Genomic DNA, 19366 nt, shown 5'->3' on the forward strand with positions numbered 1-19366 from the left:
ATATGGAACACCCAGAAGATCGTAGCCATGCATCCTACCCCTTTCACACAGGTCTTCCATAGTTGGAGCATGTGTTGCCTATATCAGAACTGCACCAGTATCATTATCTATTCGGAGTTTGGATATATACTCACTTTCAGCCGTCCGTGTTTAAACGGCATACTCGGCCTGAAGGGCCAAGTCTTTTAATTGGTTTTTCCTGAGAAGTGCATTTTTGAAGCTTTTTGATTTTGATTTGCCTGCATGTTTGTATCCAGTACATCCAATATTTGATCTGGCTGCTGATTCATTCTAGCTCGTTTAGCATTACCTGGGATGCACGTGTAGTATTCTATGGTACAAAGAAAATATTCCTTTATATTCCTTCCAATATACATTTGCTTCTCATCATCAAGACATTGCCAAGCTGTGGCAACATTTCAAGAATGCAAGAACGATTCCAGGTACCCATAAGCTCTGTATTGTAATACCTATTAACAAAGGTATAGCAAAAAACGATCAGAACACTTCTGTAGTGAGCAGAGCAGAGACAGTGATTGCTATGGTGAATGAAATGTTGTTAACAGACATATATGGATTTGTTGCCAGTGTGTATGGCAGTCACTGGTCTTGCAAACTTATGAAGTGCAGGCCTGCTTCTTGCATCCACGTGGATTAGTTCCATTATTGTGTTTCCTGCCAAACTGGGCACTTGTGTTATCAGAAGATGTAACATTCTCACAAAACTGTATCCAATGATACCAGTGGAAGGACTTAAACTCTCCGTGCATCAGATCTGATGAGACGAGATTTAACCACTTTTTATTACCTTTTCAGTCGAAGAACATAGAAAATGGTTCATAATACTACTACAGTGAGTTGTTGTTGTTGTTGTTGTTGTTGTTGTTGTTGTTGTGGTCATCAGTCCTGAGACTGGTTCTATGCAGCTCTCCATGCTACTCTATCCTGTACAAGCCTCATCATCTCCCAGTACCTACTGCAACCTACATCCTTCTGAATCTGCTTAGTGTATTCATCTCTTGGTCTCCCTCTACGATTTTTAGCCTCCACGCTGCCCTCCAATACTAAATTGGTGATCCCTTGATGCCTCAGAACATGTCCTACCAACCAGTCCCTTCTTCTGGTCAAGTTGTGCCACAGACTTCTCTTCTCCCCAATCCTATTCAATACTTCCTCATTAGTTATGTGATCTACCCATCTAATCTTCAGCACTCTTCTGTAACACCACATTTCGAAAGCTTCTATTCTCTTCTTGTCCAAACTATTTATCGTCCATGTTTCACTTCCATTCATGGCTACACTCCATACAAATACTTTCAGAAATGACTTCCTGGCACTTAAATCAATACTCGATGTTAACAAATTTCTCTTCTTCATAAACGCTTTCCTTGCCATTGCCAGCCTACGTTTTATATCCTCTCTACTTCAACCATCATCAGTTATTTTGCTCCCCAAATAGCAAAACTCCTTTACTACTTTAAGTGTCTCATTTCCTAATCTAATTCCCTCTGCATCACCCAACTTAATTTGACTACATTCCATTATCCTCGTTTTGCTTTTGTTGATGTTCATCTTATATCCTCCTTTCAAGACACTGTCCATTCAATTCAACTGCTCTTCCAAGTCCTTTGCTGTCTCTGGCAGAATTACAATGTCATCGGCGAACCTCAAAGTTTTTATTTCTTCTCCGTGGATTTTAATACCTACTCCGAATTTTTCTTTTGTTTCCTTTACTGCTTGCTCAATATACAGATTGAACAACATCTGGGAGAGGCTACAACCCTGTCTTACTCCCTTCCCAACCACTGCTTCCCTTTCATGTCCCTCGACTCCTATAACTGCCATCTGGTTTCTGTACAAATTGTAAATAGCCTTTCGCTCCCTGTATTTTACCCCTGCCACCTTTAGAGTTTGAAAGAGAGTATTCCAGTCAACATTGTCCAAAGCTTTCTCTAAGTCTACAAACGCTAGAAACGTAGGTTTGTCTTTCCTTAATCTTTCTTCTAAGATAAGTCGTAAGGTCAGTATTGCCTCACGTGTTCCAGTGTTTCTACGGAATCCAAACTGATCTTCCCCAAGGTCGGCTTCTACTAGTTTTTCCATTCGTCTGTAAAGAATTCGTGTTAGTATTTTGCAGCTGTGGCTTATTAAACTGATTGTTCGGTAATTTTGACATCTCTCAACACCTGCTTTCTTTGAGATTGGAATTATTATATTCTTCTTGAAGTCTGAGGGTATTTCGCCTGTCTCATACATCTTGCTCACCAGATGGTAGAGTTTTATCAGGACTGGCTCTCCCAAGGCCGTCAGTAGTTCCAATGGAATGTTGTCTACTCCCGGAGCCTTATTTCGACTTGTGTCTTTCAGAGCTCTGTCAAACTCTTCACGCAGTATCGTATCTCCCACTTCATGTTCATCTACATCCTCTTCCATTTCCATAATATTGTCCTCAAGTACATCGCCCTTGTATATACCCTCTATATACTCCTTCCACCTTTCTGCCTTCCCTTCTTTGCTTAGAACTGGGTTGCCACCTGAGCTCTTGATATTCATACAAGTGGTTCTCTTCTCTCCAAAGGTCTCTTTAATTTTCCTGTAGGCAGTATCTATCTTATCCCTAGTGAGATAAGCCTCTACATCCTTACATTTGTCCTCTAGCCATCCCTGCTTAGCCATTTTGCACTTCCTGTCGATCTCATTTTTGAGACGTTTGTAGTCCTTTTTGCCTGCTTCATTTACTGCATTTTTATATTTTCTCCTTTCATCAATTAAATTCAGTATTTCTTCTGTTATCCAAGGATTTCTACTAGTCCTCGTCTTTTTACCTACTTGATCCTCTGCTGCCTTCACTACATCATCTCCAGGGTTCTTCCATGTATACAACCTTCTTTCATGGTTCTTAAACCAAGTGTTAGCTATGATCATGTTGTGCTCTGTGCAAAATTCTACCAGGCGGCTTCCTCTTTCATTTCTTAGCCCCAATCCATATTCACCTACTATGTTTCCTTCTCTCCCTTTTCCTACACTCGAATTCCAGTCACCCGTGACTACTAAATTTTCGTCTCCCTTCGCTATCAGAATAATTTCTTCAATTTCTTCGTCATCTGCAGAGTTAGTTGGCATATAAACTTGTACTACTGTAGTAGGTGTGGGCTTCGTACCTATCTTGGCCACAATAATGCGTTCACTATGCTGTTTGTAGTAGCTTACCCGCATTCCTATTTTCCTATTCATTATTAAACCTACTCTTGCATTACCCCTATTTGATTTTGTGTTTATAACCCCTCCCATGAACCATGGACCTTGCTGTTGGTGGGGAGGCTTGCGTGCCTCAGCGATACAGATAGCCGTACTGTAGGTGCAACCACAATGAAGGGGTATCTGTTGAGAGGCCAGACAAACGTGTGGTTCCTGAAGAGGGGCAGCAGCCTTTTCAGTAGTTGAAGGGCAACAGTCTGGATGATTGACTGATCTGGCCTTGTTACAATAACCAAAACGGCCTTGCTGTGCTGGTACTGCGAACGGCTGAAAGCAAGGGGAAACTACAGCCGTAATTTTTCCCGAGGGCATGCAGCTTTACTGTATGATTAAATGATGATCGCGTCCTCTTGGGTAAAATATTCCGGAGGTAAAATAGTCCCCCATTCGTATCTCCGGACGGGGACTACTCAAGAGGATGTCGTTATCAGGAGAAATAAAACTGGCGTTGTACGGATCGGAGCGTGGAATGTCAGATCCCTTAATCGGGCAGGAAGGTTAGAAAATTTAAAAAGGGAAATGGATAGGTTAAAGTTAGATATAGTGGGAATTAGTGAAGTTCGGTGGCAGGAGGAACAAGACTTCTGGTCAGGTGACTACAGGGTTATAAACACACTACAGTGAGATAAACCATATTTTGTGCAACTTTTCTTATGAGCCGCACTTTTTAATAATTTGTGTTTCATATATGAGGTGTGTTCAAAAAGTAAGATGACTTTATATTTTTATGAAAAAATATTTATTTATTCATCAATATTCTTGTTGTCCCCTTCAAAGTAATCCCTGTCAGATACAATACACTTTTGCCAATGCTTCTTCCATTCCTCGAAGCTCTTCTCATAAGCACTTTTTGGTACAGCCTCGAGTACTTCCAGCAATGCAGTTTTTATTTCCTCATTCGTTGAAAATCTTCATTCTTTCATAGGTCTCTTCATTTCTGGGAACAGGAAAAAGTCGCAGGGGGCCAAATCCGATGAATATGGTGGCTGAGGCATGATTGTCACATTGTTTTTGGCCAAAAAAATCTCTCACAAGCAATGATGAATGAGGAGGTGGATTGTTGTGATGCAAAAGCCTTGAATTCTTTTTGCACAATTCTCGACATTTTTTGTGTATTGCTTCTGGCAAACGGTGCAAAACATCAAGGTAATACTCCTTATTGACCATATGACCTTGAGGCAAAAATTCATGATGCACTATGCCACAGTAATTGATAAACACAGTGAACAAAACTTTTACATTTGATCAAACTCGACATTCTGTTTTCTGACTTGCCTCTCCAGATTCTTCCATTGGTATGATTACATTTCGGTTTTGATGTCATGACCATAAACCCATGTTTCGTCACCAGTTATGATCCTTTTGAGCAAATCAGGATCATCATTGATGTCATTCAAGAGCTCCGGAGTGATGCTCATCCAATGGTTCATCTGATCAAAATTGAGAAGTTTTGGAACGAACTTCGCTGACATCTGTCTCGTGCTCAAAACATCCAAAAAAATTGCATGACATAAGCCGACCGATATGTCAAAATCCTCAGCAACTACTCTTACAGTAATTCGATGATTTTCCAAAACAATTTTCTTCACAGCTTTGTCATTATCATCTGTTGTTGATGAGCTGGGCTGTCCAGAGTGAGCTTCGTCATTGGCATCTTCTTGGCCATCCCGAAAGAGCTTGTACCACTAATAAACATTTTTTTTAGAGCTGACTCACCGTATGCCACTGTCAACATTTCAAGTGTTTTAGAGCTTTGATTCCAATTTTCACTTAAAATTTGATGCAAATTCTTTGCTCAGGACCGAGCGAGGTGGCGCAGTGGTTAGCCACTGGACTCGCATTCGGGAGGACGACGGTTCAATCCCGCGTCCGGCCATCCTGATTTAGGTTTTCCGTGATTTCCCTAAATCGCTCCAGGCAAATGCCGGGATGGTTCCTTTCAAAGGGCACGGCCGACTTCCTTCCCCGTCCTTCCCTAATCCGATGAGACCTATGACCTCGCTGTCTGGTCTCCTTCCCCAAACCAACCAACCAACCATCTTTGCTCAATTTTTTATAATGATCGAAAATCGCCAAGCACACTAAAACATGTCTAACATTTCCATCTGTCAAAAACAATACTTGAACTGTGAACATATGTTCAGGACATGTGTACCAACATAACAAAAAAAAATCAATAGTTGAATGTATGTTGCCTGTGCAATTTGAAAAGTCAACTTACTTTCTGAACAGCCCCTGTATATGTGCTCCTTCCTGCTATGTGCTGATGTACTGATGCTTAGAACAAAAATTTTTGGGCATGATACCTTTGGTGTTTACCATGTTTATAGTAACATATTGGAGCAATAGAGTAATTTTTTTTTTTTTTGAAAAAAAAGAGAAAAAATGTGTGTTTTGAGTTATTCAAAGTCTAAGGACACAATTAGTGATCTTGAATGTGAAAATTCTTAGAAACCCATCATTTTGCATGTCAATGTGAAGCTCCACTCATTAGATTTTCAGTGATATAAGTTTTCTTGCTGTCTGTGGATTAGAATCAAAATTATAGTCGTTTATGTTGAGACAGACACATGTAAATTTCACACAATTTCCAAACTTTGCAGACCTGTAATTTTCTTCATTATTGTTGGATACTTTTGCAAATTGGTATTTATCCAGCTCTTATCTGGTTAATTGGATGCACAAAATTAAAAAGAAATCTGAGGTGGTCGGTTTGAAAATGTTATGGAATCACCCGCTTGACATTGTTTATTGATTAAAATCTGGTAGTTTATTCACAAAAGAACCATTCATAAATTCGTTGAACTTCAGAACACTGGTATAGATATACAATATTCTCATAAAGTAACCATGAACCATTTGCTTGTTGCTGGTAAGGAAAGAAAAAATGTAAGGAAAACAGCTGAGCTGGTTTCTGCGAGTGTAGGGCAAGCCTTTGTCACAACCTTGTTGAGTTCAGTTATGTTGATGAGTCTGTAAAAGTCATAAGCAATGGCTTTTTTGCATTGAACTCAAGAACTCTTGTTGATGGATTCAGATTAAACAGTGCATGTGTAAGTTAATTACCACAACAAGCTAATGGGTTACGAGTACTGTATGATGTCACTGTCACAGTGAAAGTAATAAGAAGAAAAGAGGAGGATAGGAAAAAAGAACAAAAAAATAGACCAGTATATTTTTCTTATAGCAAAAGAAAAAAATGAGAAAACAGAAAAGAATGAACCTCCCCCTTCCCATCCCCCACCTGCCCCCCCCCCCTCCCAAAAAAAATGAAAAGAGAGAGGGGGGGGGGGAGGAGGAGAAACCTACTGATAATTTGCTTCCTTTTCCAACATACGAGAACTAGGGAGACTCTATGACCACTCTTTGCCTACTACCATCTCCCAAAATATTAACTCTTTGATTTTGAGGTGTAATGTGAGCGAAATCCTATCAGGTAGTTCCTGAAAATGAACTGATCATATAAACGTGTAAGGAAAGAACTGGCTTCAAACAATTTTAAGAGGATCTGTAAATAAGCCAACTGGAAGTTTTATGGAATTCGCTTTGACAGTGGAAAGAGAATTTCAAAAATTCCATGATAGTTTCATTGATTGTAATTCAAGAGGTTTCATAAGGTTAAAGGACATTATAATTGAGAGGTGTCCAGGAATGGAGGACTTTGTTGTAATGTTTTTTGTAAGGAAACACAGTTTCATCAGGATTCAAAGGTAGTAAGTGAACTGTGGAGAAAGACAAAAAATGAAAGAAAGTTGTAACTAACATAACTTTCCAAAATAGAAAAAGAAAATCTGTTAATACAGTTAATAGTTTAAAATGACATTATAGGGGCTTACTCCATACTACAGATCTGTGTAGTCTGTCTGTGTGAGCCTCTACCCCAGCGCCCTCTTAGATGGTGAAAGAGGTTGACATCCTTCAGAGGATTTACAGTAGCATGTCACTGAACATAGAAAAAAACAGTGTAATGTATAGCTTAATAATAATAATAATAATAATAATAATAATAATAATAATAATACACTAAAACATGGAAAATCTCAATTACATTAATATCTGCAACTGAGTTAAACTTGTGTGCGCCTATTAGCTTCAGTGGAGTGCACAATGGCAAGAGGACTTTGGGTGACATCACAGTTCACAGCCCACCTGTGTGTGACCTCTGCCATGTATTTTAGTATCTGTTTTTCAATCCCATCTCATTAATTTTGTACCCGGTTGCAATTTGCTAAGTTTTAGTCTGTCTTTCATAATTGATACATGCTCCTGTAGAAGTTTTGTAGTTGAAACCCTGATATTTAAATCTCATATTGCGTAACAGAGTGACAGTCTGAAACTTTCCAATGTTCTCATGTCTTCTCCATCTATGCAGCATTCTCTCATTACTCTAAAATCAGTTATCTGCAATGTTTAAATTGAACTCGGTACAGAATTCTAGCAAGTAGCGTCCTATTCCATTTGTTTCTTCTAGTTCAAGTTTCTCCAGCTATTTTCCCATCTGGCACCATTATCTTACATTTGTGCTTAATGTTCAGCTGCCGTCTTTCTTAATGTGGCTTTATCTCATTGTATTTATTTTTCATTGTTCTTATAACTTGCAGACCTAGAAGGATCTATATACTTTTATTTGTACACTTCCCCAGTGAAGTGTGTCGAGGGCCTTACTGTTAGTGTTGTATATTAATGAACTTGCAGATGATATTGATAGTAATCTCAGGTTTTTTGCAGATGATGTAGTTACCTAAAATGAAGTACTGTCTGAAAGAAGCTGTGTAAATATTCAATCAATTCTTGATAAGATTTCAAAGTGGTGCAAAGATTGGCAATTTGCTGTAAATATTCAAAAATGTAGAAATATGTACTTCACAATATGAAAAAATACAGTATCCTATGACTATAATATCAGTGAATCATTGTTTGGATTGGCCGACTTGTACAAATACTGGGATGTAACAATTTGTAGAGATATGAAGTGGAATGCACACATCGGCTCAGTTGTGGGTAAAGTAGGTGGTAGACTTTGATTTATTGGTAGAACACTGGGGAAGTGCAATCAGTTTACACAGAAGATTGCTTACAAATCGGTTGTCTGACCTTTTCTAGAATATTGCTCAAGTGTGGGGGACCTGTACCAGATAGATCAAACAGGAAATATTGAACACATATGGAGAAGGGCAGCATGAATGGTCACAGGTTTGTTTGATCCATGGAAAGTGTCATAGAGATTCTGAAAAAGCTGGCAGCTCTTGAAGGTAGATGTAAACTATCCCGAGAAATTCTGCTGACAAAGTTTCAAGAACCAGATTTAAATGATGACTCTAGGAATACACTACAACCCCCAACATAGCCCACACAGGGATGGTGAGGATGAGTTTAGAATAATTGATGCAAACACAGACACATTCAGACACTTATTCTTCCCACGCTTCATATATGAATGTTATGGAGAGAAATCTCAATAACTGGTAAAATGGGACATACCCTCTGCCATGAATTTCACTGTTGTTCACAGAGTGTAGCTGTAGATATATAGATATCATGGCTTCGATAATTTGTTCACTAGGCTGTTTATAGTAGTTCACCAATATCCATATTTTCTTCTTCATTATTAGGCCCATTCCGATCTAACCCCCAATAATATGTCTTTTATGCTCACCTTGACAGTTTTATTTGTGGTTTACAAGATAATGTGTTAATACCTTTTTTACACCTGTATCAGGAAAAGCGGCATGACATTTTAAAATTTAAGTTAGGTTGTTGGTTTTATGTGGTAATGATGACAGCCTTTTATTACTTGCTGTTCCTTGACAAAGTTTCCACATTCTCTCTAGCTGCAGTTTATTTTGGATGGAAAATACATCTGTGAACTACTGTTGTGAAAGACTGTGAAATGTTTATATCATCTCAACTGATTTAGTTACAAGAAGTAAAAAACTCCACATTTCCAGTTTCTTCTGCAGCTGACTTTCAGTTCCTGTGTGTGTTTGTTTCCAGTTTTTAGACACTATAATTTATCTCTATGTTTACTCCCTACTTGTGTTCTTCAAATTTGCTGCAAAGTGGTGGACACACAGTGTGTACCTTGTTGCTGCAATGTGGTTTGTGTTTAGGAGGGAAAGATTTCTGTTCACAACTGAAACTTCTGACAGCCAGAAAAGCAACTTCTCAGTATTTGGAGAATCTGCTCTTGAATACATTCCATTCTTAGTGCTGAACTGTTATGTCAACTCTTCCCCTATAGAATCAGTATTTGTTCTAAAATAACTATTGGTTATTGACACTGAACTGGCCATTTCTTTGTGTAATCGATTTTCAGCTGTGTTCCACAGGAAAGAGAGTAATGTTGCTCTTGGTAAACCAACATGTAAGGAAAGATGGGCTGTTGACCTTAATCCTTGAGTGGACGCACCTATGTATAAAGTGCGCCAACCACAAATGACATTCTCTTGTGCCATTCCATTGTTGTTTTGTAATTGTGAGCCCCTACCTATTCCTTCATTATTACTTCAGCTAACACAGTGATAAGTTGTACTGTTATACGTCCAAGTGAGCAGCAGTAATATAAAATAAACAGCAAAGTAGTTGAAAAAAATGTTACTATCATTTGCAAGAAGATGATCCATATTCTAAGGCGAGAGCACAATCCCAGTTTGAGGCAATTGTCTATTAGACAATTAGCAATCAAACAAGTGGCTGACTGGGATCTGATGCAACTGTACTGTTTGATACTTCGAGTCAGTCATTACTGTGGCATAACACTTGTACATGGCGACAGAGCTATAAAACAAAAGTTTATCTTGTTATTATTTAATTAAACAATGATTTAGCTTATGTAATTTAGATGATTTTATTGTTGTTTAATTAAAATAAGATTGAACTTTATTTTATTGATCATACATGTTTACCTTGATAACATAAAGACAGCTATTCTTTACATCTGTGCAAAGTATGCCATGCACCCACTTGCGTTATAAAAAACAGCACAACCACTCAAGAGTTAAGCACACTCCACTGAGTGAAACATTTCACATGGAAAACTATAAAAATTACAGTGAGATTGAACACCAGCAGGGCTAGAAAATTGTTAATTTAGACATCATGCTTAAAGACTCATTCATTAGGTAGAATCTATAAGGATGTAAACAAGTAAAATATACTTTCCTATAATACGGTGCTATGAATAAATGCTTCTGTTGATTGGGGTAATAACTACAACTATAGGTGGACAACTTTTCTTATTATCTAGAAGCATTTGCTGTATACTCTATTTACATTTATGAAGCGGCAGCCTACCATTTAACATTATTAACAGAAGACTCCTGCTTAGATTATTCAATTGCTACACTACATGTACTATATCCATTACGATTTGTGTTGACTGAAAGATGGTATTTAATGCTGTACCATGAAAGGCTACATCCAATGAACTTGTGTTTGCTACAATGCTAACACCACTATGCAGGTTTGTACTGATAGTGATGAATAATTTATATACTGAATGGCCAGTATGATATCCTTTCCATTTTGATTTGAATTTCTGAAAGATTTTCATTTTCTAGTCCTACATCTAAGGACAAATTGTAAAAAACCTCCCAGATTGTTGCAGTCAGAAAATAGTAATTCAAGCTTAGCACCTACTGACAGAATGTGTGTATGTTTAGGAAAATTAAAGTTCCAAAGACTGGCTTAATTTCATATTCCATTCAACAATAATAAATTGGTTGAAACATCAGACAAGTGAAGTACAAATACTCCTTCAAATACACAATACACGAATCTAGACCTTAACAAACTTTTTTTTTTTATGTGCATGATTCAGTTTCAGATTATTGTCCGTAGTGTGTCTTCACTTACACATTTTCTTGTTCCAGAAGACTGCACAGGGAGAACATCGAAGTTCTGTATGTGGTGTGACTGTCGTCAAACATGAGCCAGTGAGTAATATTAATATAAGCAGTTTATATTGTTTGTTATCATTTGGACATTATTATTGGCACAAGAAAGCATGGATGTCACAGTAAGTAATTTTTTACACTTCGGTTTCCCCTCTAGTTAGTAAAGTAGGTGGGGGGGGGGGGGGGGGGAGGAGAGAAGCTGAGATCCTTGTTTGTCTTGGCAGACCTCACAAAATACATTAGATGAAGTCATATACAGTGTGTGTGTGTGTGTGTACTCTTGTTCATTATCTTCTTGGATGACTGTCTTGTCAACGAGATCCCAAACTCTCCCATTGAGGATTTCGTAATTATAGAGGAATGCGACGTTGCACAAAATGACCAGCCATTTCAAACAGCATCGTTTTCATCATTGTGAAGCAGTCCATGTGGAAGTGGTATGATCAAGGAGACAAAAAGGAAGAGTGCTTACAGTGAAGAAGAAAATGCAATTTTGAAAAGAGCTGACAATATACTGATCAGCGTAAATAAACCAAAAACTGCTCCAACTGATGTTGAAGTATTTGACTCGTGTGTAACTGCTACTCTATAGCAAAGAAAGAATAAATATCTGGTGATGAAAGCAAAGAGAGGGATATTTAACATACTTTGTAATGTACAGGAGAAAGACTTGGGCAACAATGAGTCACAAGATTATTTATTTATTCTTTTTTTTGGTAACAAGTCTGTTTTTTTTTTTTGTTTTTTGTTTTTTTTCCATTAAAATTTAATTTCGTAAAGTGTGTAAATACTAATTGATGCAGTGCATTACCTTGAATGTGAAATGTAATTATAGTGAATTCCAATTACAAAATTTTTTGCTAATACCAATTGAGTTAACTTTGAATATCATACTCTCTCCTGCATACCATATTAACTTTTCAGTCATAATTTACATTAATTATTTTGAAGATTTGGTTCTGTATCACTACTGAGATTTTTTTTTTTACAGATTCCCACTAACACTGTACTTGCCCAGTAGTGTTGAAATATTAATGAAGAGTGTGTTTCACTTTCCTAGCTTCTTTAACTGACTTGATGACGTAATTTTCCTATGCCTCTCAGATTATTTTTCTGCCATTGTCCCAGGATGATGATACACAATTTGTGTCCTCTTTCTTTTCCAATTGTCCAACATAACTCTTCACACATGTATCCAGTAAAAAACTATGTAGCACACAAATAGACAATGTGATTTTCTCTACAGTTCTAACTGGTAGCTCCATTTTCTTAAGGAAAATTCTGAACCTGTTGCTCAGTATTCCACAAGAATTTTCAGAAGTTCTTCTTGCCCTGTTCAAACAGTAATTAAATATTTTCTGCTGGTGCATTATAATCTCTAATAAGGCACTGCAGTTTGAGTTCCCGACAATGTCTCTGATTGAGGAATATTCACTAAATTTTCAACATCAGTAAGAATTTCACAGTGTGAACTGAATCTGGAACACTCCTCCATCATTAACCCTCCCATTACAACCCACTTCCATAGGCGTAAATTTATAATATGCATCAAGTGTCAGTAACACAACGCCAATACCTCCTTTGTAATTGTGACAATGTGAACTCGTACATCTTTGGGGTCGGAGTTCCACATGCCTCCCACCTAAAGCACCAAGGCAGTTTGGAAAGTTCCACATGTTTTGGAACAGTTATATGTTTCCATTCACTTTCTGTTGAGGCCATCTGAAGGACAGAAAATATGATGTGAATATGTCGAGGGGACTTTCATACACAGTTGAGCTTACACCTCTGGAATCACTGTGTATCAGACATATTTTCCCCTAAGAATTGAAAATGGTAAGTTATGAAGTGCACTGGTTTTGTCTGAAACTTTCTGAGGTAGGGGAGGGACAGTTTGGGCCTATAAATTGTAAGGTTCAAATCTTAACATAAACTTTCACAATTTGGAGCTACATATGAATATAATTGCCAAACTATAAAAATATGTGATAATGCCTGCACATAGGCACAGCTGAAGGTTGGGTTGGAGATACTGCCTTCCCCACATACTTTTTGGAAATTGTTAAGAATGTCGTTTTTAAGAATTCGTTGCTATTTTTAACAAACTTAGCAGAATAAAAGGAATGCTAGGGGATTGACAATTAACTAAATGTAACAAATAAAACTGCAGCAAAAGGTTGTGGCAGAGGCACAGAGAATACACCCCCACCCTGAAATAAGTTTCTTGCAAATAGTAATACTTCTCAACAATAATGGTTCACTTATTGTGTTTCTCAGCTTATGTAAATGTGTTATTACATTAACTTATTTTGGTCATATTCTGAAGAAATGTAATGAAACCAACATACCTTCAGGTATGAATGCTTCAGGCACTGGTAAACTGTGTTACAGGTTTCAGACATAATTGAGGAAATCATGCTTATAGCTATTCTGAATGAAAACATTAGGCTTCTGTAGCTTTCTCCAGTATCTAGGAGACTTGGTGTTAGAACTAACCTAAATAAAATTATGGAAATAATGACAAGCTTACAAGTATGTGCTGTATGTCCAGCAGCTTAGTAATACTAGGCTTATATCAAGGTACCTACTCACATATTTGAAGATGAAATACAGTCTCACATAACTGTGTTTTGCCTCATTATTTTTGCACCTACTAAATGGAGCAATGTTAATAATTCCTTGTTGCCCATCCTCAGAAAATTTTGTATGATTCCCTGTCCTCCAACCTCAGTTCATTGTGTAATAGACAGTGCAATACCCAACTGCCGTCATCACGTCTTAAAATCCGAGGTCTACTCCACCATCTTCTTTTATGCTGATGTAAATTTCTTTGTTTACATTGTGAAAGTATTACTGCAGTAATGACTGCATAAACAGAAGCTACCACTCTCAGTTCACCATCAGCCATTTTCTAAAATAATGTTGCACCATCTGCAGTCCTTATGTATACAAAAATAGCTACTCATTGTGTGTACAAACATAGCTACCAGATGGCATGCTAGCTCTTGAAACAGGAAGTTGTGCCATCCTATTGCACCATTAGTGGAACAATATGTCGTTGTCTGTACAGGGCTTTAATGCAGTGCTTCTCCTTTTAACTGTATGCTGCCCATGATGATCACTACAGTGATGGAGTACCTCATGATACCTAAACAAACAGGAAAAATCAGTGCTAAATGTTCTACATGGACCCTGAAGCGCAAGTGACAGACAAATGCAGCAGAATAATGCAAGTGGGGTGAACATCAAATGGTACATTGCTCCTTACAGTGTGCATTAGCCAGCCACCTGGCCCCTTTATGTACACTTCACTATGGAAAATTCTTCCAGCAGTTGGAAAGTGGTATGTGATGTGCTGTTCTCCCATGTCAAATGAACCTTCCTATACCAGTGTTTGTTACATCCTGTAACGTAATGAAGATGACGTGTGTGATGTCATTTGCACACAAATAGAAACAAAACATAAGTCGTTCATTCTTTTGTGTCTTTATCAGTATTTGCAATATATATTTTGGTGACATCTGTAATGGAGCCTGTGGCCCAGGATGGTGCAATGGTGCCAATTTGGTTATGTTTTGTCAAAGCCAACGACTGTGAATACAAAATCTTTGATGTATTGGCCCATTTATATGTGACATAGCCTGAGGTCTGTGTGTAGATTGAAATGGAATATGGTCGTGAGTTGGCAAAGTGATATCACACTCTTCAGTTAATCTCTCTCTAACATCATTTCTCTTTGGAGTGGTAGTTTGGTAGAATGGGGAGAAAAATTTATACTTTTTGAAAGATCAGAAGCAGCTGTCAAGTTGATGCAGATAATGGCATTTGAAGAACTGCATGAAAAAAATGAATGGGATAGACAAAAAGATTGTCTTAATACGGTATGATTGAATGGAAATCAGACAGTTCGGTAGTGTCCCTGTGTGAACACCACACACCTCTGTTTTTGTAGAGCTGTGCAGTATCTCTGTAATCCAGCTGTCCCTGCTAAACTGTGAACAATCAAAATCCAGACATTCAATTATTCTACAGAAAAACACCGAGTAAATCATCTATTGAACAGGTTCCATGTTTCAGGAGTTGTCTGTATATTCTTCATGTGGAATTAATTCAATACACGGATATGATTGAATCTATTGATGGGAATGAAATTGGTGAAGATGCAGTGACATGAAATGAAAACCATTGGCAAATGCCAGACCTACAATGTGATGCATTAATTCCTTCTCATTGATCAGTTTATTTAATTTCAGTGCATTTAATTTGTTTCATGTCTGTCCCTTGTCACATGTAATGCATCTTCCTACACGTATCAAAAAAAGTTTTGCATCACCCCAGTTACCAGAATTCCTGAAGATAGAGGTTGACTGTGGATATTGTATCACAGACAAAGTCCCTTTGACTGTTCAGAGATGTCACTAAACCTGCCCAAACGTGTAAACAACCTTGCATGAGCAGCATCTATTAGATGGAGGGGGTTCGACAGCCGATCAGTTCGTCATTCCGCCAGGAAGGGGGTACGCAGCTGGAATATCTGTAGTTCAACCGTGCCTAGACGGTCAATACCACTGTTCGATCGCATCCGCATGGTTACTTTGTGCCAGGAAGGGCTCTCAACAAGGGAAGTTTCCAGGCGTCTTGGAGTGAACCAAAGTGATGTTGTTCGGACACGCAGGAGATGCAGAGACATGAACTATCGATGACGTGCGTCGCTCAGGCCTCCAAAGGACTACTACTGCAGTGGATGACTGCTACCTATGGATTATGGCTTGGAGGAACCCTGACAGCAACGCCACCGTGTTGAATAATGCTTTTCGTGCAGCCACAGAATGTCGTGTTACGACTCAAACTGTGTGCAATAGGCTGCATGATGCGCAACTACACTCCTGACGTCCATGATGAGGCCCATCTTTGCAACCACGACACGATGCAGCACGGTACAAATGGTCCCAACAACATGACAAATGAACCGCTCAGCATTGGCATGACGCTCTCTTCACCGATGAGTCACATATGCCTTCAAACAGACAATCATCAGAGATGTGTTTGGAGGCATCCCGGTCAGACTGAACACCTTAGACACACTGTCCAGTGAGTGCAGCAAGGTGGAGTTTTCGTGCTGTTTTGGGGTGGCATTATGTGGGGCTGACGAAGGTGCCATAACAGCTGTACAATGCATGAATGCCATCCTCCGACCGATAGTGCAACCATATCGGCAAGGCATTTGTCTTCATTGACTACAATTCGCGTCCCCATCATGCACGTCTTGTGAATGACTTCCTTCAGGATAACGACTTCACTCGACTGGAGTTGCCTTCAGGCTCTCCAGACATGAAACCTATTGAACATCCCTTGGATAGATTGAAAAGGGCTGTTTATGGATGACTTGACCCACCAACCACTCTGAGGGATATACGCCGAATTGCCATTGAGGAGTGGGACAATCGTGACCAACAGTGCCTTGATGAACTTGGGGATAGTATGCCACAACGAATACAGGCATGCATCAATGCAAGAGGACGTGATACTGGGTATTAAAGGTACTGGCGTGTACAGCAATCCAGAGGTCTCGCTGTACAGTGGTACGACATGCAATGTGTGGTTTTCATGAGCACTAAAAAGAGCGGAAATGATGTTTATTTTGATCTCTATTCCAATTTTCTGTACTGGTTATGAACCTCTTGGAACCAAAGTGATGAAAAACTTTTATTGATGTGTGTGTATTGCATTGTATTGGACTAACTGGATATTGAGTGGATGATGGAACACTACTTTTGGAGAGGTGGGTAGGATCTTGGGTAGGATGTCCCCCATTTCAGAACATGATGATAAATAATCGAAGCACTCATGAAGGATTTGGTTCAGTCGTTCCATTCCATGATGATATTGGATAACAAAGGAGGTGCTCCTTTGCACCTGCATTTCTACAGCTGCCACACCTACCACACAAAACAAAATCCCTCACACAAAATCTGACCACCTGGGGATGACGTATGTGCGATGACAAGAATTCCCTTGCACAGTACGCTGAAAGTTTCACACAGGCTTTCACAGACTGGCCCAATCACCTGACCTAGTCTGCGAACAGGTCTCCCATGCCATATCCCTACACACCCCAATCCTTGCACCACAACCAAGAACCAGCTACAAAGGAGCACCCCTTTCATTACCCATTACTACCCTGGACTGGAACAACTGAACCACATCCTTCATCAGGGGTTTGATTATTGATCATTGTGCCCTGAAATGAGGGTCATCGTACCCAAGCTGCATGCCACCCCTCCCTAAGTGGTGTTCTGTTGCCCACAGAACCTCCACAGTATCCTAAACCATGCCAATGTGACTCCCAATCCCAAACCCTTTCCTCAGGCTTCATATCCATGTGGAAGACTTGAGATGCAAGACCTGCCCAATCCACCCACACAGCACTTCCTATTCCAGTCCTGTCACCATCTTATACTATGCCGTCAAAGGCTGGGCCACATGTGAAAGCAGCCAAGTCACATACTGGCTCTACTGCTATCACTGCACAGCTTTTTATATTGGTATACTACTCCTGTAGCACAGCATGTAGCTGAACATAACATGCCTGATTTTAATGGCTGCTTCATAACTTGGGCTATCCAGATCAACCTCTCCATCACTAGGTTATATCTGAAGTGTGCTGATGGGAGTTTCCCTTACAACACATTCTCTGCTCCCAAAATCATCCCAGCCTCAGCATAAGGTAACCTACTGTCCCCACACCCTCCGCTCAACCACTTCCACCCCTTCTGTCCTATCACATCCTCACAATTTACATCCTCCATCTTAATTGTGCTCCACTCTCTGCCAGTGCCACTGGTCTTTTCCCCACCCTTTCTCCCCACCCCTAACCCCCCGCCCCCCACTTCTTCCCCCACAGCCCCCACGACACCGTGCCAGACAGCCTTGTCTCGCCAGCATCTAGTCTCTGCAATTTGTCAGGCTGCTCTGACTCCTTTTTCTGCCACCCCATACCCTGCTATACCACCTCCTTATCTGCCCTACTCTAGGCTTCTCCTTACACTCAACAGTACACCACTCCATTCTGGCCACAGTGGCCCCTAGAGAGTGGTCGTGTACGCTTGAGGTATGCTTGCTTGTGGGAATGTTTGTGTGTTTTCATTTCTTTTCTGAAGAAGCCTTTGGCTGAAAGATTAGTGTGCAACTCAGTGTATCATCATTATAGTGAGTAGTGATACAGAATTATTTTTTCATACCTTCATCATAGTGATAAAAGAAGTTTCATTTTACCACATCCAGTCATAATTAAATGAGTTCCGCATGTAATATCAATTATTATGGAATTCTGGACTTTGTTAACAGTTGCTTGTAAATAGCAGGCACTCATTGTTTCAATAGCTTTCAAATTAACTTTCAGGGAAAATAAAAATGTTATTTAAAAATTCATTTATACAGTATTGTAAAGACTGACATAAAATCCATGTGAAACATTTATAGTTATTTTTGAAATGAATATGTATGTAAAATTACCACTTTAAAATGTGACACTGTAGTTAACAAACCTTTATCCATTTCATTAGTTATTTTTCAATATTTGCAAACACTTGGATTTTCAAACATAAAGATTGGGATTTACTCACTCTAACATACCGCATAAAGTTGATAAATCTTTGTAAATTATGAGCTTCAGTTGTGTTTAAGCATGGTTTTATCTTATTGTAAAATTTTATAAGCAGCTCGTACCCATGTAACTGTTTGGTGGTATTTAATTGACATACTTTGTGGAATATTGTCAGACTTGCATGCATAGCCATGTCTCTTAAAGTGCCACTTGTGGACTGGGGAGGTGTACCAGCCTCAGATCGAATCTTACCTGGTGGATTATCAATGAGGATTAGTGTGCTGGCTGTGGTGAGAGTGGCTTTTAGGAAGTTTCCCACATCCCACTTAGGGAATGGTACCCCAGTCCCACATCTGCTGCAAGATTCACAAAGAGTTGGAAAACTTTCACCCATTTTCATGTGAATAACAGTGCAAGCAGACAATTGGGCTACACTCATTCCACACACGAGGGGAACAGGAAGGAAGAAGAAAGAGAAGCAGTATGGAATTGCCAGAGTTAACCAGAATGCTGTGTTGTGTAAACATTATACTGGATGCAGTATAAGTTGATATGTGAATGGAAGAAGCTAACTGCGAAGAAAACATCGAAAGATTGAGTAAATCAG

At 39.1% G+C, this 19366-nt stretch overlaps 1 protein-coding gene across 7 annotated transcripts in view; it reads left to right on the top strand.

Moving 5' to 3' along the window:
• The window catches only part of LOC124551072 (zinc finger protein 271-like), a 114736-nt gene that overhangs the window by 31803 nt on the left and 63567 nt on the right, over positions 1-19366 (top strand). For 6 of the 7 annotated variants that reach the window (XR_006967767.1, XR_006967766.1, XM_047125961.1 and 3 more), the window contains exon 2: positions 11130-11192. Coding sequence is in view for 5 of the 7 variants with exons in the window: in XM_047125961.1 (XP_046981917.1) it covers positions 11130-11192 (63 nt within the window). In the remaining 2 variants the exon portion in view is untranslated. The remainder of the gene's footprint in view (positions 1-11129; positions 11193-19366) is intronic. The other variant, XM_047125962.1, reaches the window with a different exon arrangement.

The sequence above is a fragment of the Schistocerca americana genome, chromosome 9 (genome assembly GCF_021461395.2).
Source record: "Schistocerca americana isolate TAMUIC-IGC-003095 chromosome 9, iqSchAmer2.1, whole genome shotgun sequence".
NCBI classification, from domain to species: domain Eukaryota; kingdom Metazoa; phylum Arthropoda; class Insecta; order Orthoptera; family Acrididae; genus Schistocerca; species Schistocerca americana.